The sequence below is a fragment of the Artemia sp. Qi Xiang Cuo genome, chromosome 13 (genome assembly GCF_049724085.1).
Source record: "Artemia sp. Qi Xiang Cuo chromosome 13, ASM4972408v1, whole genome shotgun sequence".
Classification (NCBI taxonomy): domain Eukaryota; kingdom Metazoa; phylum Arthropoda; class Branchiopoda; order Anostraca; family Artemiidae; genus Artemia; species Artemia sp. Qi Xiang Cuo.
The window spans coordinates 35,496,339-35,524,121 of record NC_142806.1 but is presented as its reverse complement, the minus strand read 5'-3'; the positions used below and the strand labels follow the sequence as shown (position 1 = coordinate 35,524,121).

Here is a 27,783-nt window from a genome sequence, read left to right as displayed (position 1 = left end):
ACCACAACCAAACACTACTGAAATATTCCAACTCCTGCATTTCAACGAAAGAAATTCAAAATGAACTTTGAAAAATCAAGAAAATGTAACTGTGACAAGGTAAACCACAACCAAACACTACTGAAATATTCCAACTCTTGCATTTCAGATATATAAAATAAAAATTAGAAATTAAAAATATATAATAATTAACTTTTCCTATTAGATAATCAACCTAAATATACTTAATTATTCAATATATAGTTATTCAACTAATAATATTCAAAATGAACATTGAAAAATATAGTGAATGAAACTGTGACAATGGAATAAACAACCAATCGCTTCTGAAATATTCCAACTCTTGCATTTCAATGAATTAAATTCAAAAAGAAATTTGAAATATCATTAAGTTTAAATTGATACTAGTTAAACCACAACCCACCTCCTATTAACTAGACCATCTATTTTAACTAAAAGAAATAAATTCAAATAAAGTATGACGATACAAGAAAAATATACATTAGACATGTTAAACCACAACCAAACGCTTCTGAAATATTCCAACTCTTACATTTCAATGTAAGAAATTCAAAATTAACAATTAAAAATATATAAAATTTAAAAGATACAATTAAAAATAAAAAAAATAGAATTTCATAGACAGATATAAATAAATAAATTATAAAAATAAAGAAAATGTAAATGTGGCAAGGTAAAAAAAAACCAAACACTACTGAAATATTCCAACTCTTGCATTTCAGCGAAAGAAATTCAAAATGAACTTTGAAAAATCAAGAAAATGTAACTGTGACAAGGTAAACCACAACCAAACACTACTGAAATATTCTAGCTCTTGCATTTCAACGAAAGATATTCAAAATTAACTTTGGAAAATCAAGAAAATGTAACCGTGACAAGGTAAACCGCAATCAAACACTAGTGAAAATGTCCAACTATTGCATTTCAACAAAAGTAATTCAAAATGAACGTGCAAGAATCATGACCATGCAACTGTGACAAGGTAAACCACAACCAAACACTACTGAAATATTCCAACTCTTGCATTTCAGCGAAAGAAATTCAAAATGAACTTTGAAAAATCAAGAAACTGTAACTGTGACAAGGTAAACCAAAAGCAAACCCTACTGAAATATTACAACTCTTGAATTTCAACATAAGAAATTAATTATGAACTTTGAAAAATAAAGAATATGTAACTGTGACAAGGTAAACCACAACCAAACAATACTGAAATATTCCAACTCTTGCATTTCAGCGAAAGAAATTCAAAATGAACTTTGAAAAATCAAGAAAATGTAACTGTGACAAGGTAAACCACAACCAAACACTACTGAAATATTCCAACTCTTGCATTTCAACGAAAGAAATTCAAAATGAACTTTGCAAAATAAAGAAAATGTAACTGTGACAAGGTAGAACTGAGTCTCTCCATCCCCGTAAAGCTCTTTTAAAAGATACAAAAACTACTTATTTAACACAAAAATTTCGTTTTTAATGACCACCGAGTAAAGAAAAACCACACGGAATCCGGCAACTGAGTCTCTCAATCCCCGTAAAGCTCTTTTAAAACTGTGACAAGCTAAACCATGACAAAGCACTACTCTCGTGGAACTCAATCTCCATTTAACTCTACCCCCGTGCAACTGAACCCCCTTGTAACTGACCCCCTGTATAATTGAAACCCCCGGGGAACTGTACCCCCTTTAACTGTACTCTCATGCAACTCAACCCTCCATGCACCCCATCTCCCTCAAAACACTTTTCAGTCATTTCTCGTTAAATTGACAATACGCTCCAAAACATCCCTTGTGTAATATACAGTACGTCTCTCAAACCCCTTAAAGCTCTTTTAAAAGATACAAAAACTACTGATTTAACACAAAAATTTTGTTTTTAATGACCATCAAGTAAAGAAAAATCACACGGAATTAGGCAACTGAGTCTCTCAAACCCCTTAAAGCTCTTTTAAAAGATACAAAAAAAATTCATTTTTAATGACCATCAAGTAAAGAAAAATCACACGGAATTAGGCAACTGAGTCTCTCAAACCCCTTAAAGCTCTTTTAAAAGATATAAAAACTACTTATTTTAACACAAAATACAAGCAAGTAAATAACATGGGAATTCCTATACACGCAAGCAAATAACTGAGTTATTTTTACGTCCCAATTTTTCAACTTAAAATCATTCTAATTATAGCATCCCATTCCTCATACTTTAATTACCTGTTACGCTTTCTTAACCATCGGAAGTTTAACCAACGTAAATTAAGTTATAGACAATACTGGAATAAAGAAAAACCACACGGAATCCGGCAACTGAGTCTCTCAATCCCCGTAAAGTTCTTTTAAAACTGTGACAAGCTAAACCATGACAAAGCACTACTCTCGTGGAACTCAATCCCCATTTAACTCACCCCCCGTGCACCTGAACCCCCTTGTAACTGAACCCCTGTATAACCGAAACCCCCGGGTAACTGAACCCCACGCAAGTGAATCCCCATGCATCTTAACCTTCGTGCAAGTGATACCTATTCAATTTAACCCCTTTATAACTTAAACCCTTTAAAACTGAACCCCCCCCCCCCCCCGTTTTTTTTTATCTAATTATGTAAAATATCAAAAGTCTGTCTCATCATTAACTCCTTACTCTTTATTGTGAAGTTGGGTTTTTTTTTACAAATTTTTTAAAGAAAAATCTGTTATGATTTTTTAAGCTTGCTCCTTAATTTAGTTGAAAAATCTTTTATAATTGTTTAATTAAATTTCATGACACTGTACATAATGTAGGAAATAATCGAATCAAAACCCAAAACGAGCAGAAATCAACATAAGTTTGGTGCAAAAATCCTCTTTCAATTTGCAATTTTTTTTTAAAAGTTTGGAAAAAACATATGAACGGATGATTTCCTATAAAACTTGTATCAATTCACCTCCTGGAAAATTCCCTCCCCGTGGAAAATTCTCCATGTGGATAATCCCCTGCAGTGAACTCAAAATTAGGTACTTACATGTTACCTCCGACAACACTCGAGAAATGAAGTTAAGTTAATCCTAATCAAATATCCTAAAACATGATCAAAATATAGTACTTTAGTAACCAAAATATTCAAATGCTCCCAAAGAGACACACATACCCTAAATAGACATACACGACCCCTAACTCTCCAAAACATCATTTGTTTATTATACAGTGCATAAACACCCCATCTCCTCCAATTCGCAAAAATCCCACTACTCCTTTTTTGCAAATGTTAATCAAACGTTTCCGATTCGTCGTTAGGTATTTTTCAAATTTATAACAAATTACCTCAGTTAACAGCTCCTTTGGGGTTACCTTAACTGTTAATCAGTTTAATCCTTTTTTTTCTACACTGATACAATCAATCACTAATAACTGTCATTCATTGTCTAAGTAAATTACGTTATCTCCTGCTGTATAGAAATGAGGCTACAAACCAATTTTTTTTTTGTCTGCTTTTCAAAATGATCGTATTTGTAAACCTGTCATTTAAAACTAAGAAGTAAATTGAGTAATCCCTTTTCGCAATAACAATAGGCTTAGCAGCGATTAAATCTCATTGTCAGCAACAATTCAATCAGATCAGAGTTGTTCAAATGGAATATCTTTTCTAAAATTAAGTTGGTTTCTATTTCTTCGACAAAATATATGAATTCCTTTTATTCAAATCACCTATCAATTCAGATACCTATGGCTAAGTTTGCTAAAAGACCAGTTATTTTCTTGCAAAAACACACAAAATCAGAAAAAATAACCGAACCCTCCATGTAACTGAACCCCTGTATAACCGAAACCCCGTACAACTGAACCCCCCATGTAACTGAACCCCTGTATAACCAAAACCCTGTACAACTGAACCTCTGTGCTACTCGACCCCATTTAACTAATCCCCGTGTAACTGAATCCGCATGTAACTGAACCCTCGTGCAACTCAACTCCCTCAAAACGCTTTTCAGCCATTTCTTGTTAATTTTTTTATTTCTAAACTATTTAAAATTGACAACACTGTGCAAACCAAAACACTTTTCGGTCATTTTTTGTTAAAATTATCCAATCCCTAATTACCCCTTTTTTTTCTCCACCTTCAAATGTTCCTTAAGTCGTTGCCCAGTTAACACTAAGATGTAAATTGGACTTTCAGTCCTACATTCACTGGTTTCTGCAAAGTGCTATGGACTTCATTGAAAAAATACCAGTTAAAAAAAAAAATAAACATGTATCCATGAGTTTGACTTCCAAAAAATCGATGTCACAATAGAAAACCCATCTCTTTGAAAGGTGTAATGACCTGTAGAATAGAATTACCTACCAGAAAAACCGGAAGGAACATAGAGTCGTAGAATAGCACGGAAAGGAACATAAAGTCGTAGAAATAGTACCCAAATTCCATATGATAAGGGAGTACTGACTCTCTTTGAAAAGGTGTAGAGCTTCACCCAAATTCCATATGATATTTCAAATTGCTATAGCTTCACCCAAATTCAAAAGATGGATACTACTTATATGCCCCAAGGGCATAAACTACAACCCTTACCCTAAGGTCTGTTAGGGTAGCTGTCATCCTCTAAGACCGAATTTCCAGAACTTTCAACTACTTTAAACAAAATGACTATTTGAAAATTTTTATTTGATGTTTTTTGGGACATGGTGGGTGTGAGAGGGGTGGTAGTCGCTCTCCATTCACTTTTAACTATTAAAAATGGCCCTAGCCTTTTCAATTTCCGATCAAATGAGCCCTTTTGAAGTTTCTACGACATAACTCTCAATAAAAATCTTATATGCCGCCAGGGCATAACTTAGAACCCTTGCCCTGAGTGCTGGGGGGGGTGTCATTCTCAAAGACCTAATTTCCGGAACTTTTTACTACGTTGAACAAAATGGCTATCTGAAATTTTTGACTGGATGTGTTTGGAGGAATGGCGGGCGTGAGAGGGGGGTTAGTTACCCTCCAATCACTTTTGACTATTACAAAGGGCACTAGCCCTCTCAATTTCGAATTGAATAAGCCTCTTTTGAAGTTTAACAAAAATTCTATCTATAAAAACCTTATATGGCCCCAGGGCAGAACTTACAACCTTTGCCCTTGGAGCTATGGGGGGGTTTGTCATCCTTAAATACATAATTTCCAGAACTGTCAACTACGTTGAACAAAATGGCTATCTCTAAACTTTGATCGAATGTTTTCGGAAAAATGGTGGGCGAAGAGAGGGGGGTTAATTACTCTCCCTTATTTTTAACTTCCGAAAGGGACAATTCTGATTTTCAACCAAATGAGCCCTTTTTGAAATTTCTACGACAATTTGCTTTATAAGCTTTATATACCCCCGCAGCAAAACTTACAACCCTTGCACTGAGGGCTCTGAGGGGGTTATCATCCTAAAAGACCTAACTTGAAGAAATTTCAACTACTTCGAAAAAAATGGACATCTCAAAATTTTGATTAGACGTGTTTGGGAAAATGGTGGGCGTGGTGGGCGTGAGAGTTAGTCACTCTCAAATCACTTTCAACTATTAAAAAAAGCACTAGCTTTTTCAATTTCCAATTTAATGAGCCCTTTTGAAGTTTCTACGCTTTCTATAAAAACCTTATACTCCCCCAGGACATAAATTACAACCCGAGCCCTGAGGGCTATGGGGGGTTACGATCTATAAATACAAAATCTTCAAAACTTTCCACTACGTTGAATAAAATGGCTATCTAAAATATTTATTGGATGTGTTTGGAGAAAAGATGGGCGTGAGAGGGGGGTTAGTTGCCCTCAAATCACTTTCGACTATTAAAAAGGGCAATAACCTTTTGAATTTACAACTAGATGGACTTTTCTTCTAGTTTGTACGACAAATTTTTAAACGGAAACCTATTTGTCCCTACGACCTGACTTATAACACTGTCCCTCCAAAATGTGGGGGAACCTTCAACTCCAAAGAATAACTTAATGAATTAGGAACTGTATAAGACAGATCCGTTCCCTAAAAATTTTGATTGGATGTGTTTGCGGAAAACGTGGGCGTGGAAGTGGAGTTAGTTGCCTTCCAATCACTTTTGACTATTAAAAAGGGCACTAGCCATTTCAATTTCCAATCGAATGAGCCCTTTTTGAAGTTTCTATGACACCGCGTCCTACAAAAACCTTATATACCCCTGGGCATAATTTACAACCCTTGCCCTGAGGGTTGTGGGGAGGGGGGGAGGTTGTAATCCTCAAAGACCTAATTTCCAGAACTTAAAACTACGTTCAATAAAATGGCTGTCTCAAAGTTTGAGATAATAACTTTGGGGTGTATATAAGGGGGGGGGGAGGGTTCATCCTCAAAGACTTAATTCCAGAGCTTTCAACTTTGTTGAACAAACTGGCTCTCTCAAAATTTTGATTGGATGTGTTTGGGGAAAAGGAGGGCGTAAGAGGCGGGTTAGTTGCCCTTTAATCACTTTCGACTATTAAAAAGGGCACTAGCTTTTTGAATTTCAAATCGAATGAGCCTTTTTTGAAGTTTCGACGACAACGCCTTCTATAAAAAACTTTATATGCCTCCAGAGCATAACTTACAACCGTTGCCCTATGGGCTGTTGGGGACTGTCCTCAAAAACATAATTTCTATCTGGAAATCAACTACGCTGAACAAAATGGCTATCTCAAAATTTTGATTAAATGTGTTTCGGGAAATAGTGGGCGTATCAGGGCTTTTAACTACCTTTCAATCACATTCAACTATTAGGTAGAGAATAAATCATTCGACTGTCAATTTCAATGGTCCCTTTTCATAATTTTAGTGACGGCATCTTCAATACATAGTTACCTGGTCGAAATGAAAAAATTAATAAATAACGCGTTGCGCCAACGTCATTTTTAGATGCCCCCAGGGCAAAACTTAAAACCCTTGCCCTGAGGTTTGTGGGGGAGTGTTCTCCTCTTTACTTAGTCCCCATTTCTTGTCTCGTTCCCGAGTGTCCCGTTGTTTACTTAGGCAGCGCGATCGTGCTGTCTATGATTTATACAACAACTTTCTATATAAACCTTATATGCCCCAGGGCATAACTTATAACCCTTGCACTGAGGGCTCTGAGGGGGTTATCATCCTAAAAGACCTAATTTCCAGAACTCTCAACTAAGTTGAACAAAATTGATATCTCAAAATTTTGATTGGATGTGTTTGGGAAAGTGGTGGGCGTGAGAAGGGCGTAGTCGCTTTACAATCATTTTCAACTATTAAAAAAAGCACTAGCCCTTTCAATTTCCAATTGAATGAGTCCTTTTGAAGTTTCTACGACAACGCTTTCAATAAAAAATTTCATATGCCCCCATGGCATTACTTACATCCCTTGCCCTGAGGGTTGTGGGGGGAGGGGTTGCCATACTTAAAGACCTAATTTCCAAAACTTTCAACTACGTTGAATAAAATGGATATCTATAAATTTTGATTGGATGTGTTTGGGGAAAAGGTGGGCATGAGAAGGGGTTTAGTTGCCCTCAAATCACTTTCGACTATTAAAAAAGGCACTAGCCCTTTGAATTTCCAATCAAATGAGCCCTTTTTCAAGTATCTACAAAAAAGATCAATAAAAGCCTTATATGCCTCCCGGGCATAACTTGTAATCGTTGCCCCGAGGGTTATGGGGGAGCGTCTTCCTCAAAAATATATTTTCAATTTGGAAATCAACTATACTGAACGAAATGGCTACCTCAAAATTTTGAGTGGAAGTGTTTGGGGGAATAATGGGCGGGGGGGGGGCTAGTTGCCCTCCAATCACTTTCGACTATTAAAAAGGGCACTAGCCCTTTGAATTTCCAATCAAATGAGCTTTTTTTGAAGTTTTCTACGAAAACGCCTTCTTTAAAAACCTTATATGTCCCCAGGGCATAACTTAAAACCCTTACCCTGAGGACTTTGGGGGAGCATCCTCCTCAAAAACATATTTTCTATGTCGAAATCAACTACGCTGAACAAAATGGCTATCTCAAAATTTTCTTGGGTTGGGTGGGGGGGAATGAGGGGCGGGGGGGGGGGGTAGTTGCCCTCCAACCACTTTCGACTATTAAAAAGGCCACTAGCCCTTTGAATTTTCAATCGAATGAACCTGTTTTGAAGTTTCTACTACAACGCCTTCTATAAAACCTTATATGCCCCCAGGGCATAACTTAAAACCCTTCCCCTGAGGGTTGTGGGGAATTGTCCACCTCAAAGACATAATTTCCATCAGGAAATAAACTACGCTGAACAAAATGCCTATCTCATACTTTTGATTGGATGAGTTTGGGGGAATGATGGGCGTGGGGGGGGCTATTTGCCCTCCAATCACTTTCAACTATAAAAAAGGGCACTAGAACTCTCAATTTCCAATCAAATGAGCCCCTTTTGAAGTTTCTACGACGACCCCTTCCATAGGAAGTACCCTGCTCTAAAGGAAAAAAATTATAAATAATACATTGTGCCAACATCGTTCTTATATGCCCTCACAGCATAACTTAAAACCCTTGCCCCGAGGGTTGTGGGGGAATGTCCTCCTCAAAAATATATTTTCTTGCAGGAAATCAACTGCGCTGAACAAAATGGCTCTCTCAAAATTTTCATTGGAAGTGTTTGGGAGAATGATGGGCGTGGGGTGGCGATGTGCCCTCCAATCACTTTCAAGTATTAAAAAGGGCACTAGCCACTCCAATTTCCAATCGAATGAGCTCTTTTTGTAGTTTCTACGACAACTCGTTCGATACGAAGTTCCCGGGCATGGAAGAAAAAAAAAACACATTGTGCCCACATCGTTCTTTACTTAGGCAGCGCTAGCGCGCTGTCTATGATACAGGACTTTTGTCGTTGATGCAACGAGTCAGTACGGTACTTACTTTGTTTCTACATAAAGTGAGGAATTAGCTCATTTTTTGCACGACTTCAGTCCAGAACTTGGTTCTAGCTCGTTTTTGAACTGAGTCAGTGCTTAGCTCTTTGCTACACCGGGTCAACAGATTGGTCAGTTTTTTTTGTTTTTGTTTTTTATTTGTTTATACCGAGTCAAGATTAAGCGTATTTTCACACTAAATCCGGATTTGGATCTTTTTTGCATTAATCAGCCCTCAGTTTTGGATTTAGCTCGCTATTGTTACTAAGATCAGTTTTCTTGCATGATTCCGATGCATCATGCCTACCTTTCAGCTAAAAAGCTGGCGGTGAAGGGATGGAAGCTTTGAAGGCCCGTTGGGGACCAGCTTGTACCCCTATCTATACATAATTAACTTCTCTGCGTTATTTCAGCTTTAACTAAAAGCAACGTGTCCACCTGTTCAACTAAAATGCATCAATGAAGAATAGGCCAATCGAATAATCTGAGGTATTTCCCTTGTGACTATGTTCGTCATTCCCCCCCCTCCTGGAAGCCCATCTTTTGGATAATTCAACAAACTATCTCAAAATTCTATCCAATGCCATGGAGGGTTATGGGGTGTTTGGGCAAAATAGAACACGGGAGGGGATAGGGTTTTCCTCCAATCCCTTTGCTTCTCAAAAGTGTATGAGAACTTTCAATGTCTTATCATATGTCCCCCTTCTAAACTTCTATGACCATAACTTCAAACGAAGTAACTTAAAAAACCAAAAAACAAAATAGTACATTGTAGAAGGCTCATTTACTTAGTCAAAGTTGGTGTGTTGAATCTGAAAAAATAGAATTAGTTGTATAACTGTTCGCAGAATTAGTTCTATAATTGTTTGCTTAAGTTTTAACCTCTCCCGAATTTCTACAACCATATCTTCTATGCGAAGGGTCCAGAGAGAAAAAAAATAACAAACTAAATAAACAATAAATGTGAGACTTATAAGTATTTACTTAGTTAATGCTATTCCTTTCCCTCTGAAAGGACACAATTAGTCATAAAGTTGTTTACAGAAGTGTTTATAATATGGAGCACTTCTAACTGAAAGTATGTTCTAAAAATCCAAACATTAACATTACATTCAACATGTATCAACATCTATTATACCTTTTATAAGTGACAGCTCCATTGGACTTTGAGCAACAAAGTTATATTTGACTCTAGCCTTGGTCTCCGTCGGTCTCTTATTAGCGGTAGCTCGAATACTATCATAAGGGATGATCTAAAAAAAAAATATTTAAGAACAATACTGTCTGTATGCCCAGCTAGGCTAGCAGAGAGTGGCAATATGAGGTTATAATAGTGAGGGCCATAAGTTTGAGCCCACTATAGGTGAGGTACGAAGGTGTAAGCTAGGGGAGTGAGGAAAGCTATACACATGTGTATCAGCTTTGTTTATTCATTCTTTTTCTAGGTAGATTTATTTACAAATTTACTTTGAAGTGCTAGTCACAAGTTAGCACAATTTCAATGTTTTGCTTCTGATATATTATTAATGATGAGCATTCTCAACTTTTCCAATTATCAAAACCTTCCAATTAATTTACAAATATCCTGTGGTCCACGGAATCAAGTCCAACCTGTTCAGTATCTTACACACTAGCAAAACAGTTCCAATAAATAAAAGCTTTCAAAAAAGGTGCAAATTAAATCAATATGTATCTTGGACATTTAACGAATAGTAGTCCTCAGCAAAATAGGAGAAACAATAAACAAGGATCATAACAATAGCCTGCTGTCAAAAATTCTTCGTCAAAAATCACTAAATTGAATAGATTAAAGGTTGCTCTTCTCCAAGTTTAAGCTTAATTCTCTAAATATCTGCAGACAGAGCTCAGCCACTGTCGACCTAGCTAAAAATGGATGCCTCGAGAAATCTGAGGGGGAACATAGGGAGCGTCGGATGATTTGCCCCCAGCCACGCAATGCACTACCAGCCAAAGACAGTGAATAAGGAAATCGGTACCTGCGCAACGCAGATCATTGGTCAGCATGCGAAACATTTTGTTTTTAGTTTGTTTGACGTTGGCATTCAGGAGGATAGGAAAGAGTAAGTAAAAGGCATGACATTCAGCTTTTTTCTTGTACTTCAATTATTAAAACGTGAATACGTTAAAAAGCAACACCCACCATCAATTATTTGAGTTACCTCGGGTATACCCCTTTTTATCGAGGAAAACTGGTACAAATCACATAGAACAGGACAAAATATTTTTTTTTTTACTTAGGGCCCATTCACAATGAGATTTTACTAATTCCGAGAATTAGCTACACTAATTTGAGCCAATCAGATTGTTTCATAAAATTTGTAAGCCAATCAGATAATTCAACGAAAAATCTTGATCCCATTGTGAATGGGCACAAGTCGAATTGCCTTTTCAACATTTTGTTGGAACTAAATTATGGTGACACAGTACTGAGTGACCGAATAAATTTCAATCCAATAGCCAATCCCCTGAAAAAAACACCGATAAATTGGCAACCAAAACAATATCTAAACGACTATTGCCCCAAGATGCTAGCCCATGTCAAGACTTCACACCAAATTATGACTAGTAATTTGTGATAAAATCGCATTTCATCTATAGCAGTAAAACGCACCAAAATAGGTTCAGTTCACTGACATTCTCAAAGATTCATTAATTGTGAAATGAATTCTTTGGCTTATTAATGTTCATCTTAAAATACTGCTTATATGCGGGGCGTAGACCCTCAATCTGTAAAAGGAAATAACACTTTTAGTAGTCAATTGAACTTACCTCAACATAATTTACAGGAAATATTCCAATAGCTGCGTTGTGATCTCCTTCGTACCAGTTTTTGTCTATCTGTCTTCTAATAATGACTATATCACCTTTCTGGAGGGCAAGCTCTCTAGAAAAAAAAATTATAAAACGCATTAGATTGTTCTTGAAGTTATCTTAAAGTCTCTTCAACTTATTAAACTTATCTTAAAGTCTATTGACAGCACTTATCAAAGGAAGAAAAGGGCGAAAGAAAAGAAATACAAAATTGATCTTTCATTACGAGAGGCACTGACTACTCTTGAAGAAATATATTTCGTTACCAAATATCTCATAAAGCTTTTATTCGAAGTAGAGCTCATAAATATTTCTATAAGAAATGTGTTAAAACAAACCACAAGCGAGCTCACAGAAAATGTCTCTCATTTTTCTTTCTTATTCTCTCAAAGGATAGATCAAACCATATATTTTTTTTGGGGGGGGGGGGCGAGGAGTCTTTACTATGTTAAATTGAACAGAGCTATACGTCAACTAGCAATGAACAACTTAAGAATTTGATTCCAGTTCTAGCTCAGGTGATATCTCTCATGCTTCATTTCTTACAAGTAATCAGCACATCTTTTGAACGGTGAGAAAAAAAACAGTAATAATATTGGATACAGACTTTTGTGGCAAGTTAAAATTAAAGAAGGATTCCAAATAAAATGGTCAAATGTCTGACCTTTCCCTTTAATTTACAATCAACTCTCTCTCGTCCCCTTTTCTCTATCTCTCATTCACTCCCATTCTATCCTCGGCTGTTGTAGGTTTCTTTGCTACAAAACAAAATATAAACAAGTATATTAATATAATATTTAAATAAATTGGACTTAAATCGGATAACATAAAAAGAATTAGCCTACCTAGGGCTTTGTGGGAAAAAATTGTATAATGCTCTGGCAACAACTTTTGGCTCTGGGGTTCTATCCCTTGACTTCCCTCTGGGCGAATCTTCCATGAAATTATCATAGCGGTTAAGAGGTACGGGAGACTTTTGGCTAGGTCTGAAAAATAAAAGAATGCAATATTTTTTCATCATTTGTCCTAAACATTTACATATTTATCCAAACAAATTTTTACTCAAACAAATAAAAATAGTTGAAGAACAAAAAATGAAGTTTTGTTTCAAATTATTTCCATAATTGGAAATAAAATTCAAAATTTCATATACGGACCTGCATTGAGATGGCATATCAATAAGGTCTAGTTAAGTATCAATTTGATCTGAAAAACTTACTAGATCCCCAGTCATTTTGAGTGATCCACCTCACTCTTTGAGAAGAGAAAAAAACTATTCAGGGCAAAATCTATTACTTTCAGATTATATCAGTTCATACTGTTATATTGATATTAATCAAGTCATATTTGTATGTGAAATATTGGTCATTTCAATATAGATGTAAAGGGTAATCATTTTATCTTCATGGTGCTAGATATCAAATGAACGGAGCATTTGGCTGGGAATTTATTTTTAGGTGCATGTTGGGCTTTGGGGGCCCAGCTGAAAGCGAAACTTGAAAGACACCAGTACCCTCATCTTAAGATTATCGGGGCCATCTCAAAATTTCATATCAAGGTTAAAAAAAAATATCTGGGCTCTAAGCCAAAAGTGAAGCATAGTTTGCCTGAAATTTATTTTTGGAAAATGTCTCGATCCAAAATTTTTAGTGTTTGAAAGTATAAAAAGTAAGCATAGAACTTGTCGTGCAGAATCTACATTTATAGCAATATGTAATATAGGGGCTGCGATCAGTTTCACTGAGTTAAACCTTGGCCCAAAATTGTACTTCATCTTACAGTACAAAAATCACGTATCTTATGCTTAGCAAAAATAATCTTTATTGTTAGGATAATTTAAAGATTCATTCAAAGAAAGAATCCATGAAAATATAGAAATAATTTATAAAAAGATATAAACCTACTTTTGTTTAATGCATTAAACAATTGTGCTTATACATGCATTATGCTTAAGCACATTAGCCATGACAACAAAACAGAACGTTAATATGTTCTTTTATTAAAATATGAAATAGCATAGGTTTATATTCAAGATCGTCGGAAAAACGGGGTCAGGATAGCTTCAGTCCCATAGAATACTAAAAATCATGCAAACCTTCAATTCCTAGGAGTAAAAAAACCTTCCCATCCCCGCCGATTTTCTTAGTAGTAATTTTACTTAAAATACCGCATAACAATAACTGATTTACCAGTTTAGTTTAAAATATAAATTCAATCCAAACAGGGCCGTTACGTATGGAGGGGAGAGGAGGGACCCCCTCTCCCAATTTTTTTTGGTCATAAGGTAAAAAAAAAGTCGGTAAAACTCCTTGTTCGGTTCAAGAAAAACCACGAAAATACTGACATTTCATCTACACAAATTTCGAACTTGATCGGTAAACACAGCAATTTTACTGACTCGTGTCGTGATTTTACAAACGGTGCCACAATCTTCCATTTGGTTAAATAAATAGCATTAAAATAATGACATGATATGTAGCGAAATAAGAATCTCGGTTGGTAAATATGCAGCGGTTTTACTGACTCGTGCAATGATTTTACGTATTGCATTCGAAGCGGACACTATGCTAATTTATGACAAAATCAGTCGGTAAAAATGACCAGCCAGTCGGTAAAATCTCTTGCTCCCCTCCAAACATTTTGGCTAGTAACGACACTGAATCCAAAATTTTAGTTCTTAAGCCGAAAGGCTTAAATTAAGTTTACAAACATCCCTACAATTAAAACACAATACAACTATGTCAATTAAATAAGAAACAGACTTAAGAAACAATTTGCCAAAAATGTTCCAAATGAGAGTAAACAGGACTATTGAACCTAACAAGAGCGGAAATAAAGTTGTTACCTAGTATGTCAAACTCAAAGCGAACAAAAATAATCTCGAATGACTAAATAAAACTTTAATGAACTTTAAACGAACAGAAATTTAATGAATGATCAGATCGAGCTTAAAACGAATATAAATTACCCCTAATAAGAGTAAGGCTACTACTCACTTAAACCGCACTGAGGGACAGAGTGTCATTTGCGCTGTATTGAAAGCAAAAAGTATTTTGCAATTTCTCTTTATCATTATAACATAGAAACATTAAGCTTCCGAAAAATTGTTTATTTAAATTCTTTAAAATTACATGGCTCTAACCTTTAGACAATTTGAAGGGGCAATAGCTGCTTTCCTCATGATGGTAGTTTCTATTGATTTTAAGAGCACGATCTGACTATCTGTTTTCTGTTTAATTTCTCTTTGTTTTAGGTTTCGATTATTCATTCATAGTAATTTCTGCTCATTTGAGGTTTTAACTGTTGCTCTTTTCTTTTCTCTGAATTTTCTCAGGGAAACTTTTTTTTAAATTAACCCATAATAATACAATCGTTACAGAAAAGTTCTAATCCTGTTCCCAGAAGGACTAAAAATATAAACTAAATTATAAAGAAATCAAGAAATATCGCTTGTTAAAGTAAACTACAGTTGGGACGTATGCAATTAAATAACATAGTATTAATATCACATGAAATAAAATAATCACTACATATACCACAAGATTGGATGATTAATTCAAACAGGGAATGGTTGAACGAAATGGGGAGATACACTACCCTTCATGTCCTACCTCTCCCCCCGCACCCTAAGAGCAATAAAATTGAGGTCTTGAGAATGAAGCATTTTTTGTCTGGCACAAAGTATCGGTTGTTTCTCTGACCGAGGGAAATTGACAAAAATATTCCCCAGAGGCCCCACCTCTCAAAATAATCATCATAGGAGAGGGCTCGTAGCTCCGCCTCCAAGATTTTAAAAAATCCTTTAAGAAATTTTTCGCATTTTCATTTTAAGAAAGTCGAACAAAAAGGCCCCGTCCTAGACTTTGAAAATAATTTTTTTGTATCTTCAGTAAAAAAAAAAAAAAAAAAAAAATGCATCCTCGCCCTGACTACATTTCCATGAATTGGTGCACTGTTCGGTGCCAAATAATAATAATAAAACAAAATCAGAATTGAAATCCAATTTATTGGCTTCCCTAGGCACCAAAATTAGAAAGCTGCTATCCTGATTTTACATGCCTTTGGGTCCCAGAATTAGCAAAGTACTGCTCCGGATTTAGATCCCAAAGAGCACCAATCCAGGTACCGAGGACCCAATTTTAGCGGTAACCATCTAATGGGTAAGCACGTGAATAGACAGCCAGATATTAGTGTTTAGAGAGATTTGTTCACATGTAAAATTCGGTACTTGGTTCTTGGTTTGATTCGGTTCCAAAGTACTTTCCAGGAAAAAATGAAAATGTTGACTGAAAATACACTCCTTCAATTTTTTACCATTCCCTCTAAAGGGTTAGACCTGTTTAAACCAATGTAGGTTAGTCCAACTAGACCTGCGAATAGACCTGGGCTTACACTCGTTGAAACTTATGAGTTACTTGTTCTTGAAAACCATAAACTACACGGACACTAGAGGTCAAACAATAATATTTCTTTTTTCTGATTTTGAATAATAGACATAATAAAGAATCCTCATTCAAAAATAATACTTCGGAAAGCAGAAAATAATTATATGCAAAACATTCTGTTCAATTGTTGAAAAAAGGACAAGTGTTGTTAAATAAGATGATTACTAAATGGTCACATTTCGGTTCTTAGAATTTCATTTGTTTTACGAGAAGAAAATGTTAACGGTTAAAACAAATACAATATTTTACTCACAGGAGATTATCACCGTGTCGCCTCATTTCAATATCCTCCAATTCTTTCAAGTGTTTTTTTCGTTTGCTGTCTTCATAGACTCTTCTCATATACTCTGACTGTCTTTCTCTAAGCACCGCCTCCACTGCAGGGTCATCAGCATTGTCCCCAGGTAGATCGCCGTATGGTCCTCCTTCTGTTGGGGTTCGTAGATTTCTGACTGCAGTTTTGTAACCGAGTGTAATTTCACGCTCATCAAAGTGGTAGTTACCTCCTGTTGCAAAATCTTATATTAAGTTCTTACTGCAGGATGAAAAACAAGAAGATATAGCATAAAATTTTTCGAATTAAAAGTGTTATTAGAACTCATAAACCATATCAAGAGAATGAAAGATGAAGCAAAGATTTTTTGCGAGGTACAACATATTAAAAAAAATATAGATTACGCTTAGATAATATGTCTTGGAAACAATGCGATATTTTATAAGAAAAAGGAAGACAAGATTGGGTAGAGCAAATGAAGTGAAATTAAAAATGTGTCTGCAGAAATTGGAGCTCCTTATAATCTGAGAAAAAAAAAATCAAACATTGAAGTGTTAGCTACTTTATGTCCTATCACATAAAATATTATTTTGAATAACCATAAGACTAAAACATAAACCAAAAAATAACATACACCTAAGGTTTCTTTTCCTTTTAGAGTTTCGGCTTAAGTCAGAAAAACACTGAATTACCTCACGGCTTTGGAATAGTCTGAAGCAACAAATAGAAAATATCAACTCTTATATATCAACAGATTGAAATATCAACAAACAAGCTTTCACATACTGTTCAATGAGCTCCGAGTACCATAGATGACGATCTCCTGATACTCTTTGTTCACCCGAGAGTGCTCATGTAATAACTTGACGTTTTAAGTTTTAATAAATTGATTTTAATAAAAGCATTTAAAAATGCAATAACGCATATTATATGGAAATTAACCACCAAACTAAGAACTGACGGAATGGCGGTGAAGATACGGGAAATTTGTAATAACACTTCCTTGTTTTAAAACAGGACGTGCGGTGGTGGCATAAAGTATATAATTGCCAGTTTTGCGATAACGGCCTAACGGGGTTTGTCTCTTTAAATTAATTATACTGACCTCTGGATTTTTGGATCGTTTTGGAAATTTTAAGTGTCGATTATTTAACTATTGTTTATATGTTATGCTTATACCTATGTAATGATTATGAATTGATTATGATTATGCCTATGTACCATTGTCTCCCTTATTGCATAATAAAAGTTATTATACTATATCAAACCTCTCGATAAGTTTATTTTAGTCTCTCGAATATTCCCAGCTGGTACACCAAAATTAGTCAGGTCAAAGCCTAGGGCATGCTGTCAAGGTTTAATTACGTTTGGATCGTAATTATATGCGCTATTAAATGAGTAATGAGGTACTAGACTAACACAATAATATATCAGATGGTAATTGCGGGGTGGCAATATAACGGTACTTTACAACAACCATAAACTTACTTTACCACACTCATGATTGGGGGCAAATCACCCGAGGCTACACGTCTTTTCCCCTGGATACTTCTAGGTGCCCATTTGAAGCTTGGCATACTTTTGGCTTGTCTTGACGGAGACACCACTAAACCTTGCCCCAACCCAAACAATTGTTGATAAAAATATCAACAACTAGAAAATATCAAAATTCCTCCCTTATGGGTAAAAATAACTTTTGTCAAAATTGATTGTCCAACAAACTGAGCATTTTTTCATATCTTTACGGCTTTGCTATCTTTAGTGAAACAATGGTGTTTTGGTAAAAAATATTATAAGATTTTGTGTTTCATATACCGTTTTGGCCTTGCCAGGAAGTATTAAGTTTTCATTGGTAGAGCATAACTCAATGGTCTCTCCTTGGAAAAAGTTTTCGAGCGCATACTGTAAGTTTAAAGACTTTCGAGCGTCGGCATTCTGCTGAGACATTTTACGAATATTAGGATAACGCATAAAAACTAATACTGCGTAAAAATGACAATGCTAGTAAGAAACGTCTTAATTAAACATTTCCCCTGTTTTTAGATGTTTTTTTTTTAAGTTGCTTGATTTTAAGTAAAATAAAAAAAAATAAAAAAGATTAGAACTCTAGAAAAAATCTTACACCAATTTAGAACTAGTTCCGTACAATATTACTCAAAAATATATTTTTCTTGACATACCCACATTATAAGGGTATGCCCGTACAATATATCTAAAAAAATAAATGTAATATCTGTGCCATATAGTGACAAGAAAATGTTAGTAAATTACGAAGTTTTTAGTAACAAGGATTGGCAAAAGAGCCCTAACAATTTTTGTTATATGAAATTGGGATTCAGTATTAGCTTTAATGGTAGGCTAATAAAAAAACACTATGCTACTGTAACAACATCGGTGATGTAATATATCTGGAAATCAAAACATGTAAATGATAATTCTGTAACAGCTAGTGATGGAACGAACTCCACCTGGCATGGCTTTTCAACAGTTTTTGAAGTAAAGTCCCTATTGTAAATTACCTATTTTTTTTAAGGAAAAATAAATAAATTAAACCTATGAGCAGTCATTGCCACAACTGCCACCTCAAATCTGAATTGATCAACTCTATCCATGGATACAGCATATAGCCTATGAAGATGGTATGATTGCTCGTCAAAAGGCAGTAAAGTATCTTGGCATTATTATAGATGAGACTCTCAGTTTCCGATCCCATATTGAAACTTAATCCCAGATTTTATCGCGTAATTTGGGGATGATTCGTAAACTTAAATATATGTTTCCAACTAGTATACTAAGGCTTCTCTATTTTTCGCTAGTCCATCCCTATATTTTGTATTGTTCTTCTGTATACTTGGGTACATTTTCTTCAATTGTTAATCCTGTGTGAATTATCCAAAACAAGTCTATTAGATTATTATCAGGAAAATCAGAAAGAGAATCAGTTCGAGAAGTTTAGGGATCTTAGGATATTGCCGGTGGCGGGTCTTCATCATTTTTATATATTAGTGTTTATGTATAGGTACAATATGAAGCAGCTGCCGGAGTGTTTTAACGGTTGGTTTTACAAGCCGATGGAATATACATAACCAAAATACTTGGGGTAAAAATGACTATTATACTTCACCTATAGTGTCTGCCAGGTCCACGTTTTCTTTTATTATAAAGGGTATAAATTTATGGAATAATTTGGATAATCATATGAAGAAGATAGAAAATTTTAGGGATTTTAAGGAAAAATTATTAGGTAAGCATGAATTCTAGTTTTGCTTGTTTTGGAGGAGATTTTATTTAATTTAAAATTAAGTTGTAATTGTTTGTTGCTTTGTGAGTGTGACCCCACAGCATGAATATGCTATGTATTTGTTGTCCCTGTAGTATTATTTTTTTTTTTCCTTTCTTTCCTTTCTTTTTTTCTTTCTTTCTTATTATATTGTATTCAAACGACGTTATATGAATGTGTTATTTATTACCTGATCCGTCCCAAGTCAACCGTTTGGTTTTGGATGAATCATATTAATTTTTGTATGTAAATTTTTGTTAAAATTAATTAAATATATCAATATATCAATATCAGTGTTCGTTTCCAAGCTTAAAATCGTAAAACTAATGCTCAGCTTTTCATTTGCACGAAAAATTTTAATTTCGAGATGCAACAGTATAGTTTCTTCTTCTCTTGAGAAGCAAAATCAGCGCCTAACTAAATCTTACAGTGGCGTAGCTAGGAGAGAGGGCAAGCGAGAACACTTACGACTGGGCACTGCATCTCTTGGGGCACCAAATAAATAATATTTATACTATGTATTTCATGAAAGATAAGTCCACTTACATTCACGTACATCATAATGAGTTGTTTGAACTGTTAAAATTTTTATTTCAATCCTTCCAATCCTTTTATTAAGTAATAAAATCTTGGAAATACTAAGACGGGAGGATCTTGAAGGTGGGAATTTTGGTGAAAATTACATGAAAAAATGCTGAAAGTACGGAATTTTAAGAAGACTTTGTAGCCAACTACAAAAAAATTTATATGATTAGGGCAGAATACATTAGGGCCGTTGATTTTGAATTGAAAATCAAATATTTGGCAGTAGGCATGAAGATATGCTTAATTGTAGGAAAAAGACGAGGCAGATAGTCTGAGTAATTCAGAGGAAAAAATGTTTAAATGGTACGGGTGAATGGCGGGAGTAAGTATGACTCTATATTGGACAAGTACTTGTGTATTAGTTTTTGGACAGACACGCCTACGCCTGCCTAGAGTCTCAGACAGGTTGACCAAGAATTTAAAATTGACATAGGGCCATTAGATTGCCTGGAATGAGAGGCAAGCAAGGCACGCACGCCTGTGGTCTTAAGAAGGTTGACCAAGAATTTAGAATTTACACAGGATCATTAATTTGCATGGAAGAACAGGCAAAAGTTACATATTCCGAAATTAATTTCCAATCTCACTTCCTTCCTGGGGATATTTTTAAACAAAGGCTGTAATAAGGGTGATAGCACCCGGAGCTATCACCCGGGTGCTTCGGGTGATAGCTCCCTTTTTATTGTAGAACTTTTATTTTGTGTAAAATAAAAGACTACGTTCTTATGCTTACTTCCACAAATGATGGATAGGAAGAATCATGCGCACTATACCACGATTTTTGTTCAAAAAATACCAAAACAAAGCTTTGCCTGTCTACCAGGGAAAGGAGCATAAAGCAAAAATACCTTAGATAGTGTAATACATATACCATGAACAACACTAGAAATATTAAAGACCAAAGTGTAGCAAAAAATCACTGAACGACCTTAATGTTTGCTGGCTGTTTCCCGCTGTTGTTTTCCGTTTCAGTGACTTGGCGCAATAGAGCAAAAACGAAAGAAAGGAAAAACCTAATCCAACTAGATATCCCACCTTTTGATGGTTGAGAGAATACGAATCTAGGGTTTATTATTCTATGCTCTTTGTTTTTAGAATAATAGCAAATAGCTTAGTTGAAGAAGGAATGTCACATAGTTTTTCAAAATGGTTGTTGAATCTAGTGTATTCTTGCTATGGCAGCCAAAATTTCTGCAGTAAACTAATTTACATTTTAAGTTTCTAGAGAGCGGGAAAAACCATTTTATACTATTCTTTCTCAGCCCTTCCACTACACACAAATTAAAAGCCTCGGGGTGGAATAACGGAGTCTATAAAACAACAGCATGTCTTCTCGGGATTCCGAAGAATTTTTTATACAAAGAAAATAGCTAACAAAAAAAAAGAATAAAGAAGCTATTCCTGTTCTGACGCTATTGAGTGAAGTGTACTATACTAAAGTATGAAAATCGTGATTATGCCATTTTAGACCGTGTATTCTGTTACCCAAAACAGTTTCAACGCCGTTTCCTTTTTTACATTCAAGTGAATGAATGATACAAAGCAGGTAAGCCTTTGCCCCCTCCCGACTAGACAAGATGATATTGCCTGAGTTCTAATCTTTTTTGTATTGATTTACGGACGCTTCCTAGGACCGATATTTATGGCATAAAGTCTTTTCAGAGCCAACATTCAAGCACTGCCTGTAGTAAAGAGCCATAAGCCTTCAATGTGTTTTTTTTCCAGAACCACTTCATATAGACGAGATGATCGTAGAAACTTTGGATGTGAATCATTCAAAAGAAACTGGAAATTTCTAGCGCCCTTTTTAAGAGTCAAAGGTGAAAAAGGAGAGGTAAAACCAGCCCATCTCGCTTGCCCTTTTTGGCCCACATGTTGTCAAAGGGTGTACCTACAATATCTCAAGAACGGTTAAGGGTAATTCTAATTAGGTGAAAAATTTCAGAGAATGCTGAGGGGGAGGCTGGAGTAAATCAGCAATTAAAAAAAAAAAAAATTAAAATCAAGAAGTTGTGGGCATCAAGCCATGGCTAATTGTAGAAAAAAGCCAAGACAGATAGTCCTAGGGCAGATGTAAGGTAGATAGTCATAGAACTAAGGGATGAAAGATCAGATTGATTTTGGGTTGACATGTGATGAACAATGTCCACTGGACTCTTATGCAACTTAATTAAAATCAAGTAGTTGCGGGCATCAAGCCATGACTAATTGTAGAAAAGGCCAAGAAATATAGTCCGGATGAGAGGCAAATTTGGCATAAACCCTTATTAGGATTGTATAAAAATGATGTCATGTCACTTGTTGATACATAGGTCTATCATCCATCCGTCCATACATCATTCCTAGGGCAAAACTAAGGTAGATCCCACCTGGATCCAAATGGATCAAAATTTGGACAATCAAAAGACGCTTCGTATATCCAGGAAATCAAAATGGTGCATCTGTAATATCTCAGGAGCGACTAAGGGTATTAAGTTGAAACATTCAGGGTATGCTGAACTAAATCAAAAGATACTATGTGCATCCAGGTTATCAAAAGAGCTTATCTGCAATACCTTAAAAGCGGCTAAGGGTTTTTGAAATTTCCAGGGAATCGTGAACTAGATCTAAAGACATTATGTGCTTCTGCATCAAGGTTGTCCAAAAGACGTATCAGCAATATCTCAGGAACGGTTAAGAGTATTAAGTTGGAACGTTCAGGAAATGTTAAGGGGATGCTAAACTAAACCAAAAGACACCGTGTGCATCCTGGTTTTCAAAGTGGCCAAATCTGACATTATATCAGGAACGGCTAAGGATACTAAGTTGAAACTTTTAGGGGATGTTGACGTAGATTTTAACTAAAGAAAAAAAAAACTATGTGCATGAAGGTTGTCAAAACAGTATGTCTGCTGTACCTCAGGAATGGCTAAGGCTATTTGGAACTTTCAGGAAATGCTGAGAAAGATGTTGAACTAAATCAAAATACCCCTTATGGATCGAGGGTCTCAAATGGGTGCACCTGCAATGTCTCAGGAACGGCTGAGGGTATTAAGTTAAAACTTTTAGGAAATATTGAAGCAGTTGCTGAACTAAATCAAAAGACACTTGTTGTACATCAAAGGTGCAAAAGGGTTTTCAAAGAGACGTATTCGTCAATATCTCAGGATCAGTTAAGGTTATGCTTTGAAACTTTCAAAAAATACTGAGGGGGATGTTTAACTGAATTAAAAGACAAAGTTTGCACCTAGGTGCACCTTTTCGGACATTCGCGATGAGACATTGAGAAATGGTGCAACATTAAAACGCCTGAGTGTATCCGTAGCACCAGATTACACGCTAGCCAGTGCGAAAACCGATGGCAGCTTTAGCCACTAATGACGTAGGCGATTGAAGAAAACCAGCGTGTACGAACTAGTGTAGATCTTCTATTTGTCGATGAAAAAATGTTCATTCTTAACCCCTGTGAAAATGTCATCATAGAGCTCCCAGTTCCAAGAAACAGCGTAAACCCTCCAAAACAAAAGGAAATAGAAGAAAACGTAGAAAATGGAATTGGAAGTGATGGCGAAAGTGATTCAAGTGACAGCATAGTACGTAATCTCGGCGACCAGAAGAGAGCATAAATTTGGGGAAATCACTAGCGCATATGAACTACACACATCTGACGACAGAAATGTGGCCAGAAAAGGGGTAGCTTTTGGAAGAGTTGCGCAGTGTGATACCTCAACAAGAACTCGAGGACGGGGTTCGTTTACAAGTTCCTCTATCGAATCATATTCCTGCTTTAACAGGTCGAACTCACCGCCCCATGCTAAAAGGAATTCCTATCAAATATATTACTCACGCGTAGACGATAAACTAAGGAGGTCTTACTTACACAAGGCGTAGGAGGAACTTGGTCATATAAAAACGGTGTCGATAACTACATAGAATGTGCAAGCTCTACAAATAAAATAAAAGATTCGGTTGAAGAAAATTTCGCTAAGTGGGATGTAAAAGGATTGACAGAAATTTGGTTTTTGGAACAAGATGATAACCAGGTGCCGTGCGTAAAAGAAAAATCGTTCGTTAGAGTAGTTAGTATACAAAGCAATTAGGAAAATTTAGTGCGGAACAAAGTGACTTGCCAGGATGGTACGAGTGTAGTTATATTTTGTGCTTACATCCTCCCCCTCAAATAGCTCCTATGCTAGTAAATATACACGGAGTAATCTAGAGTTTGAGCTAAAAAATGTAAAAACAAATGCCATCATGATTATTTGATAGTTAATGCTTATACGGTTTTAATGCATATACGTTAGTTGTGCCTGAGCTGTTTTTTTTTTCTCCCTCTTCAGAATTGATAGATAATATAATAGTGATACCAGAAGCATACCAAGAAGTTGCAAAGATGAGAAGGAAAAAGTCAAATATTGGAGGGGAAAGCTCCAACTAAATAGGAAAGCAAGCGGGCCGAAGTTTCAGATTGAAGTTAGGACTACAATCTAAAAGTATATGAGATTTGCAACAGTTCCCTAGGCACATTGCTGACATTTTCGAAGAATATTATATTGAAAAATTTAGAAATTAAAAGACATTACAAGGCATTTCTGTTTGTGATTTTGCTTGAGTTTATGAGGTCAACGTATTTGCTTAGGAATGAGATAGAGGAATGATATTGCATATACATCCAAAGGCTTAACAGTTCTTATATTGATAAGGAAATTGGGGCTTACCCTTTCCTGCTTTGTTTGTAGTAATATAAAAATTTAGCCCACGGCAAGAAAATCTCTTTTTGAACTATTGGGAATGCAATTTTTTTTTTCTAGCTGATTAATTCTCCTAGATAGCCAATTAAAGAATGTTACATCAGTCTTTTCAAGAGAAAAAAATCGTTCATGGAATGAACAATTTTGAAAATTTCGAAGGACTAACAACCTCTTTGTTGTGGAACAAATTGGAAAAAATGCTATGATATTTACAGGATAATATTATAGAATCATTTTAATAGTAACTCTGTGCAAAAACTAGTTGGATTCAGAAGTCTGGATTGGATATATTTATGAGTTATGTCCTAATTTGCTGTAAAGAACACAAGCTGGAGTCACATAGTGGACCCATAGACCTTTTATCATTCCCCAGTCCCTCTCAAACGAAATTTAATTGCAGAAGGGTAGATATTAAGCACTTTGTTGAACCAATCACGCTAGCATTTTCGATTTATAAGTTTGGAGAACACCGAGCATCTTGGCTTTGGGGGGGAGGGCTACGGAATGGCCCGCTTTTATCCAATTTTTCACTTTGATTCAGCTTTTTTTGCTTATATTTGAGTTGGGCACTGTAATGAATTTTTCCCGGGGCGCCACCAGATCTAGGAACTGCTCTGGCCCTCTCAGTATTCCCATGATAGCTTTTTAGCCGGAAAAACAGACATGTTACACCTTTTTGTGCTGGAATTACACAAAGAGTTTCAGTCGTATAATTGGATATCCGAGGGGGGTCATGGGCTATTCCGACATCCCCACATATTATGTTGCAAAGTAAATCATGCTCAACCATATTTGAACAAAATCATACAAGCATTTTCAATCTGTATGATTGGAGGAATAAAGCGGTCCCAAGGCTCCTCTCACGCCCCACTTCTCCCCACTAACTGTTAAGTAGACACGTTGCACCCAGTTTGTCAGAAATTCGGCTAAGGATATTCAAACTGTTACCGAGGGAGATTTTAGGATAAAAAAAAACTGTTTTCTTGCAAGCGGTTATAAATAATAATTTAATGCAACGGCTTGGCTTCAAAATTATCAGCAAAGTGTTTTTGTCACAACCACACGATAATAAACATAGAATAAAAAAATTACCGTTAAATACAGTAAGAAAGTAGTGGTCATGTTTTGAGACAAAGTGGCATAACCTTAGCTTTCACGTTTACATAATGTAATTTTTCAAATAGCAACTTAAATTATCTTAGGCTTTATGTTTTGGAACCAGGACATTTTCGAGAGTTAGTGGTACCCAGGGCAAAATTAACCTCACCCCTTAGATAGACAATAAAGTGATAAGAACATATCGCACTCTGGGATCGTTTTAAAGGAAAACGTCATCATTATGTGCTGTTAAAAAAAAAATCGGTCGTAGTCTAATTCTACGTATTTCTCAAAAAGATTCTGCTGATAAGAGGACACGGAATTCTTGTGTATAAACCCTAGGCTAATTGCTGATCGGAAATCATTCGTGCGAACGTTTGAACGGTTTGATTAAAACTTTTGTGGCAAATATATATTTTAACATGAATTCACATTGACCTTTCCTGTATAATTATTTAATATAGAGAAATAAATTTGTTTCGGGTATATTTTGTATTTTTAAAAAAAAAAACGAGGGTAAATTAACTTAGAAAACGGAATTTTTTTTTAAATAGCGACATGGAAACCTGAAACCAGCAAAGATTACCGCTTTTCAGCCTATACAAAAAATATCTATAAAATCAGCTATAACAAAGTGAGGGACGATATTTCCCTATATTTATAGAATTAAGCAAAACTAGCGCGTTATTGAGAACGCAAAATCGATACACAAAAAAGAAAACTGTTGTTTTAGGAATCGAAAACTCACTAAGGAGCCTGCAGAAAATAACAGGCTAATCTTAAAGGCTCTCAATAGTCTTTCGCCGTCCAGAACATAAACAAATTAGGAATACAATTTGAAGAATCTCAAGAAATTAAGCAAAAGAAGAAGTGTGACTTGAGTAACCAAAAAATTATTAAGTAGCATAGAAAACTAATAGAATTATAAGACTCATTGGTCTCACCTGCCGTACAATCAGGAGGTAGTGAAATTATAAACTGTAAAAATGAACTTTAGTATTATTTGAAATCAAGAACTAATGAATTAAAATGTGAACTTTGGAAATCCAGTTAACTCTTACGCAGGACATACGCAGGGCCTCAGGCTTCCTCCCTCGATATCCGAAATTTCCTAATTCCTAGGCACTTCTTATCCATTGTTTTTGATTATTGGATCCCCCCCTCCTTAATAAAACTCCTGTGTACGTGCCTGATTTCTGTCTAAATCACTTACCATTTAAAACTATAAATCAAATTTTGGAAGCTGGTCGATTTTCCTAACGGAAAAGTGAAGTATTTTCCGGGGTGATTAACTAGGGGGTATTTTCCACGGGGGGGAGGGGACTCTTGAATATGCAGACTGAAAAAATCAAACTTAGCTTAAGTAGAAACATTCATATTAATATTTGTAGCTTATATCACAAATCAGCATTACCAAAAATACTAATAAGGATTTTAGGCGTTGATATCATAGGCAGCGCAATAGCGCTGCCTAAGTAATGAACGATGTTGGCCCAATATATTATTTATTTATTTTTTTCTTGGTTTTAGACCAGGGCACATCGTACAGAAGGTGTTGTCGTATAAACTTCGAAAAGGGCTCATTTGATGGCAAATTTGAGTGGCTAGTGCCCTTTGTAAAAGTCGAAAGTGATTGGAAGGCAACTAGCCCCCCCCTCCTCCACGCCCATCATTCCGCCAAA

The 27,783-nt window shown here is 35.6% G+C and overlaps 1 protein-coding gene across 1 annotated transcript in view; it reads right to left on the bottom strand.

Moving 5' to 3' along the window:
• Positions 1-27,783, bottom strand: part of LOC148945230 (uncharacterized) — a 440,269-nt gene that overhangs the window by 62,759 nt on the left and 349,727 nt on the right. Inside the window, exons 16-19 of the mRNA XM_089098750.1 lie at positions 16,388-16,640; positions 12,535-12,675; positions 11,648-11,762; positions 9,996-10,110 (exon numbers count right to left, since the gene is read on the bottom strand). Coding sequence (XP_088954876.1) covers positions 9,996-10,110; positions 11,648-11,762; positions 12,535-12,675; positions 16,388-16,640 — 624 coding nt within the window. The remainder of the gene's footprint in view (positions 1-9,995; positions 10,111-11,647; positions 11,763-12,534; positions 12,676-16,387; positions 16,641-27,783) is intronic.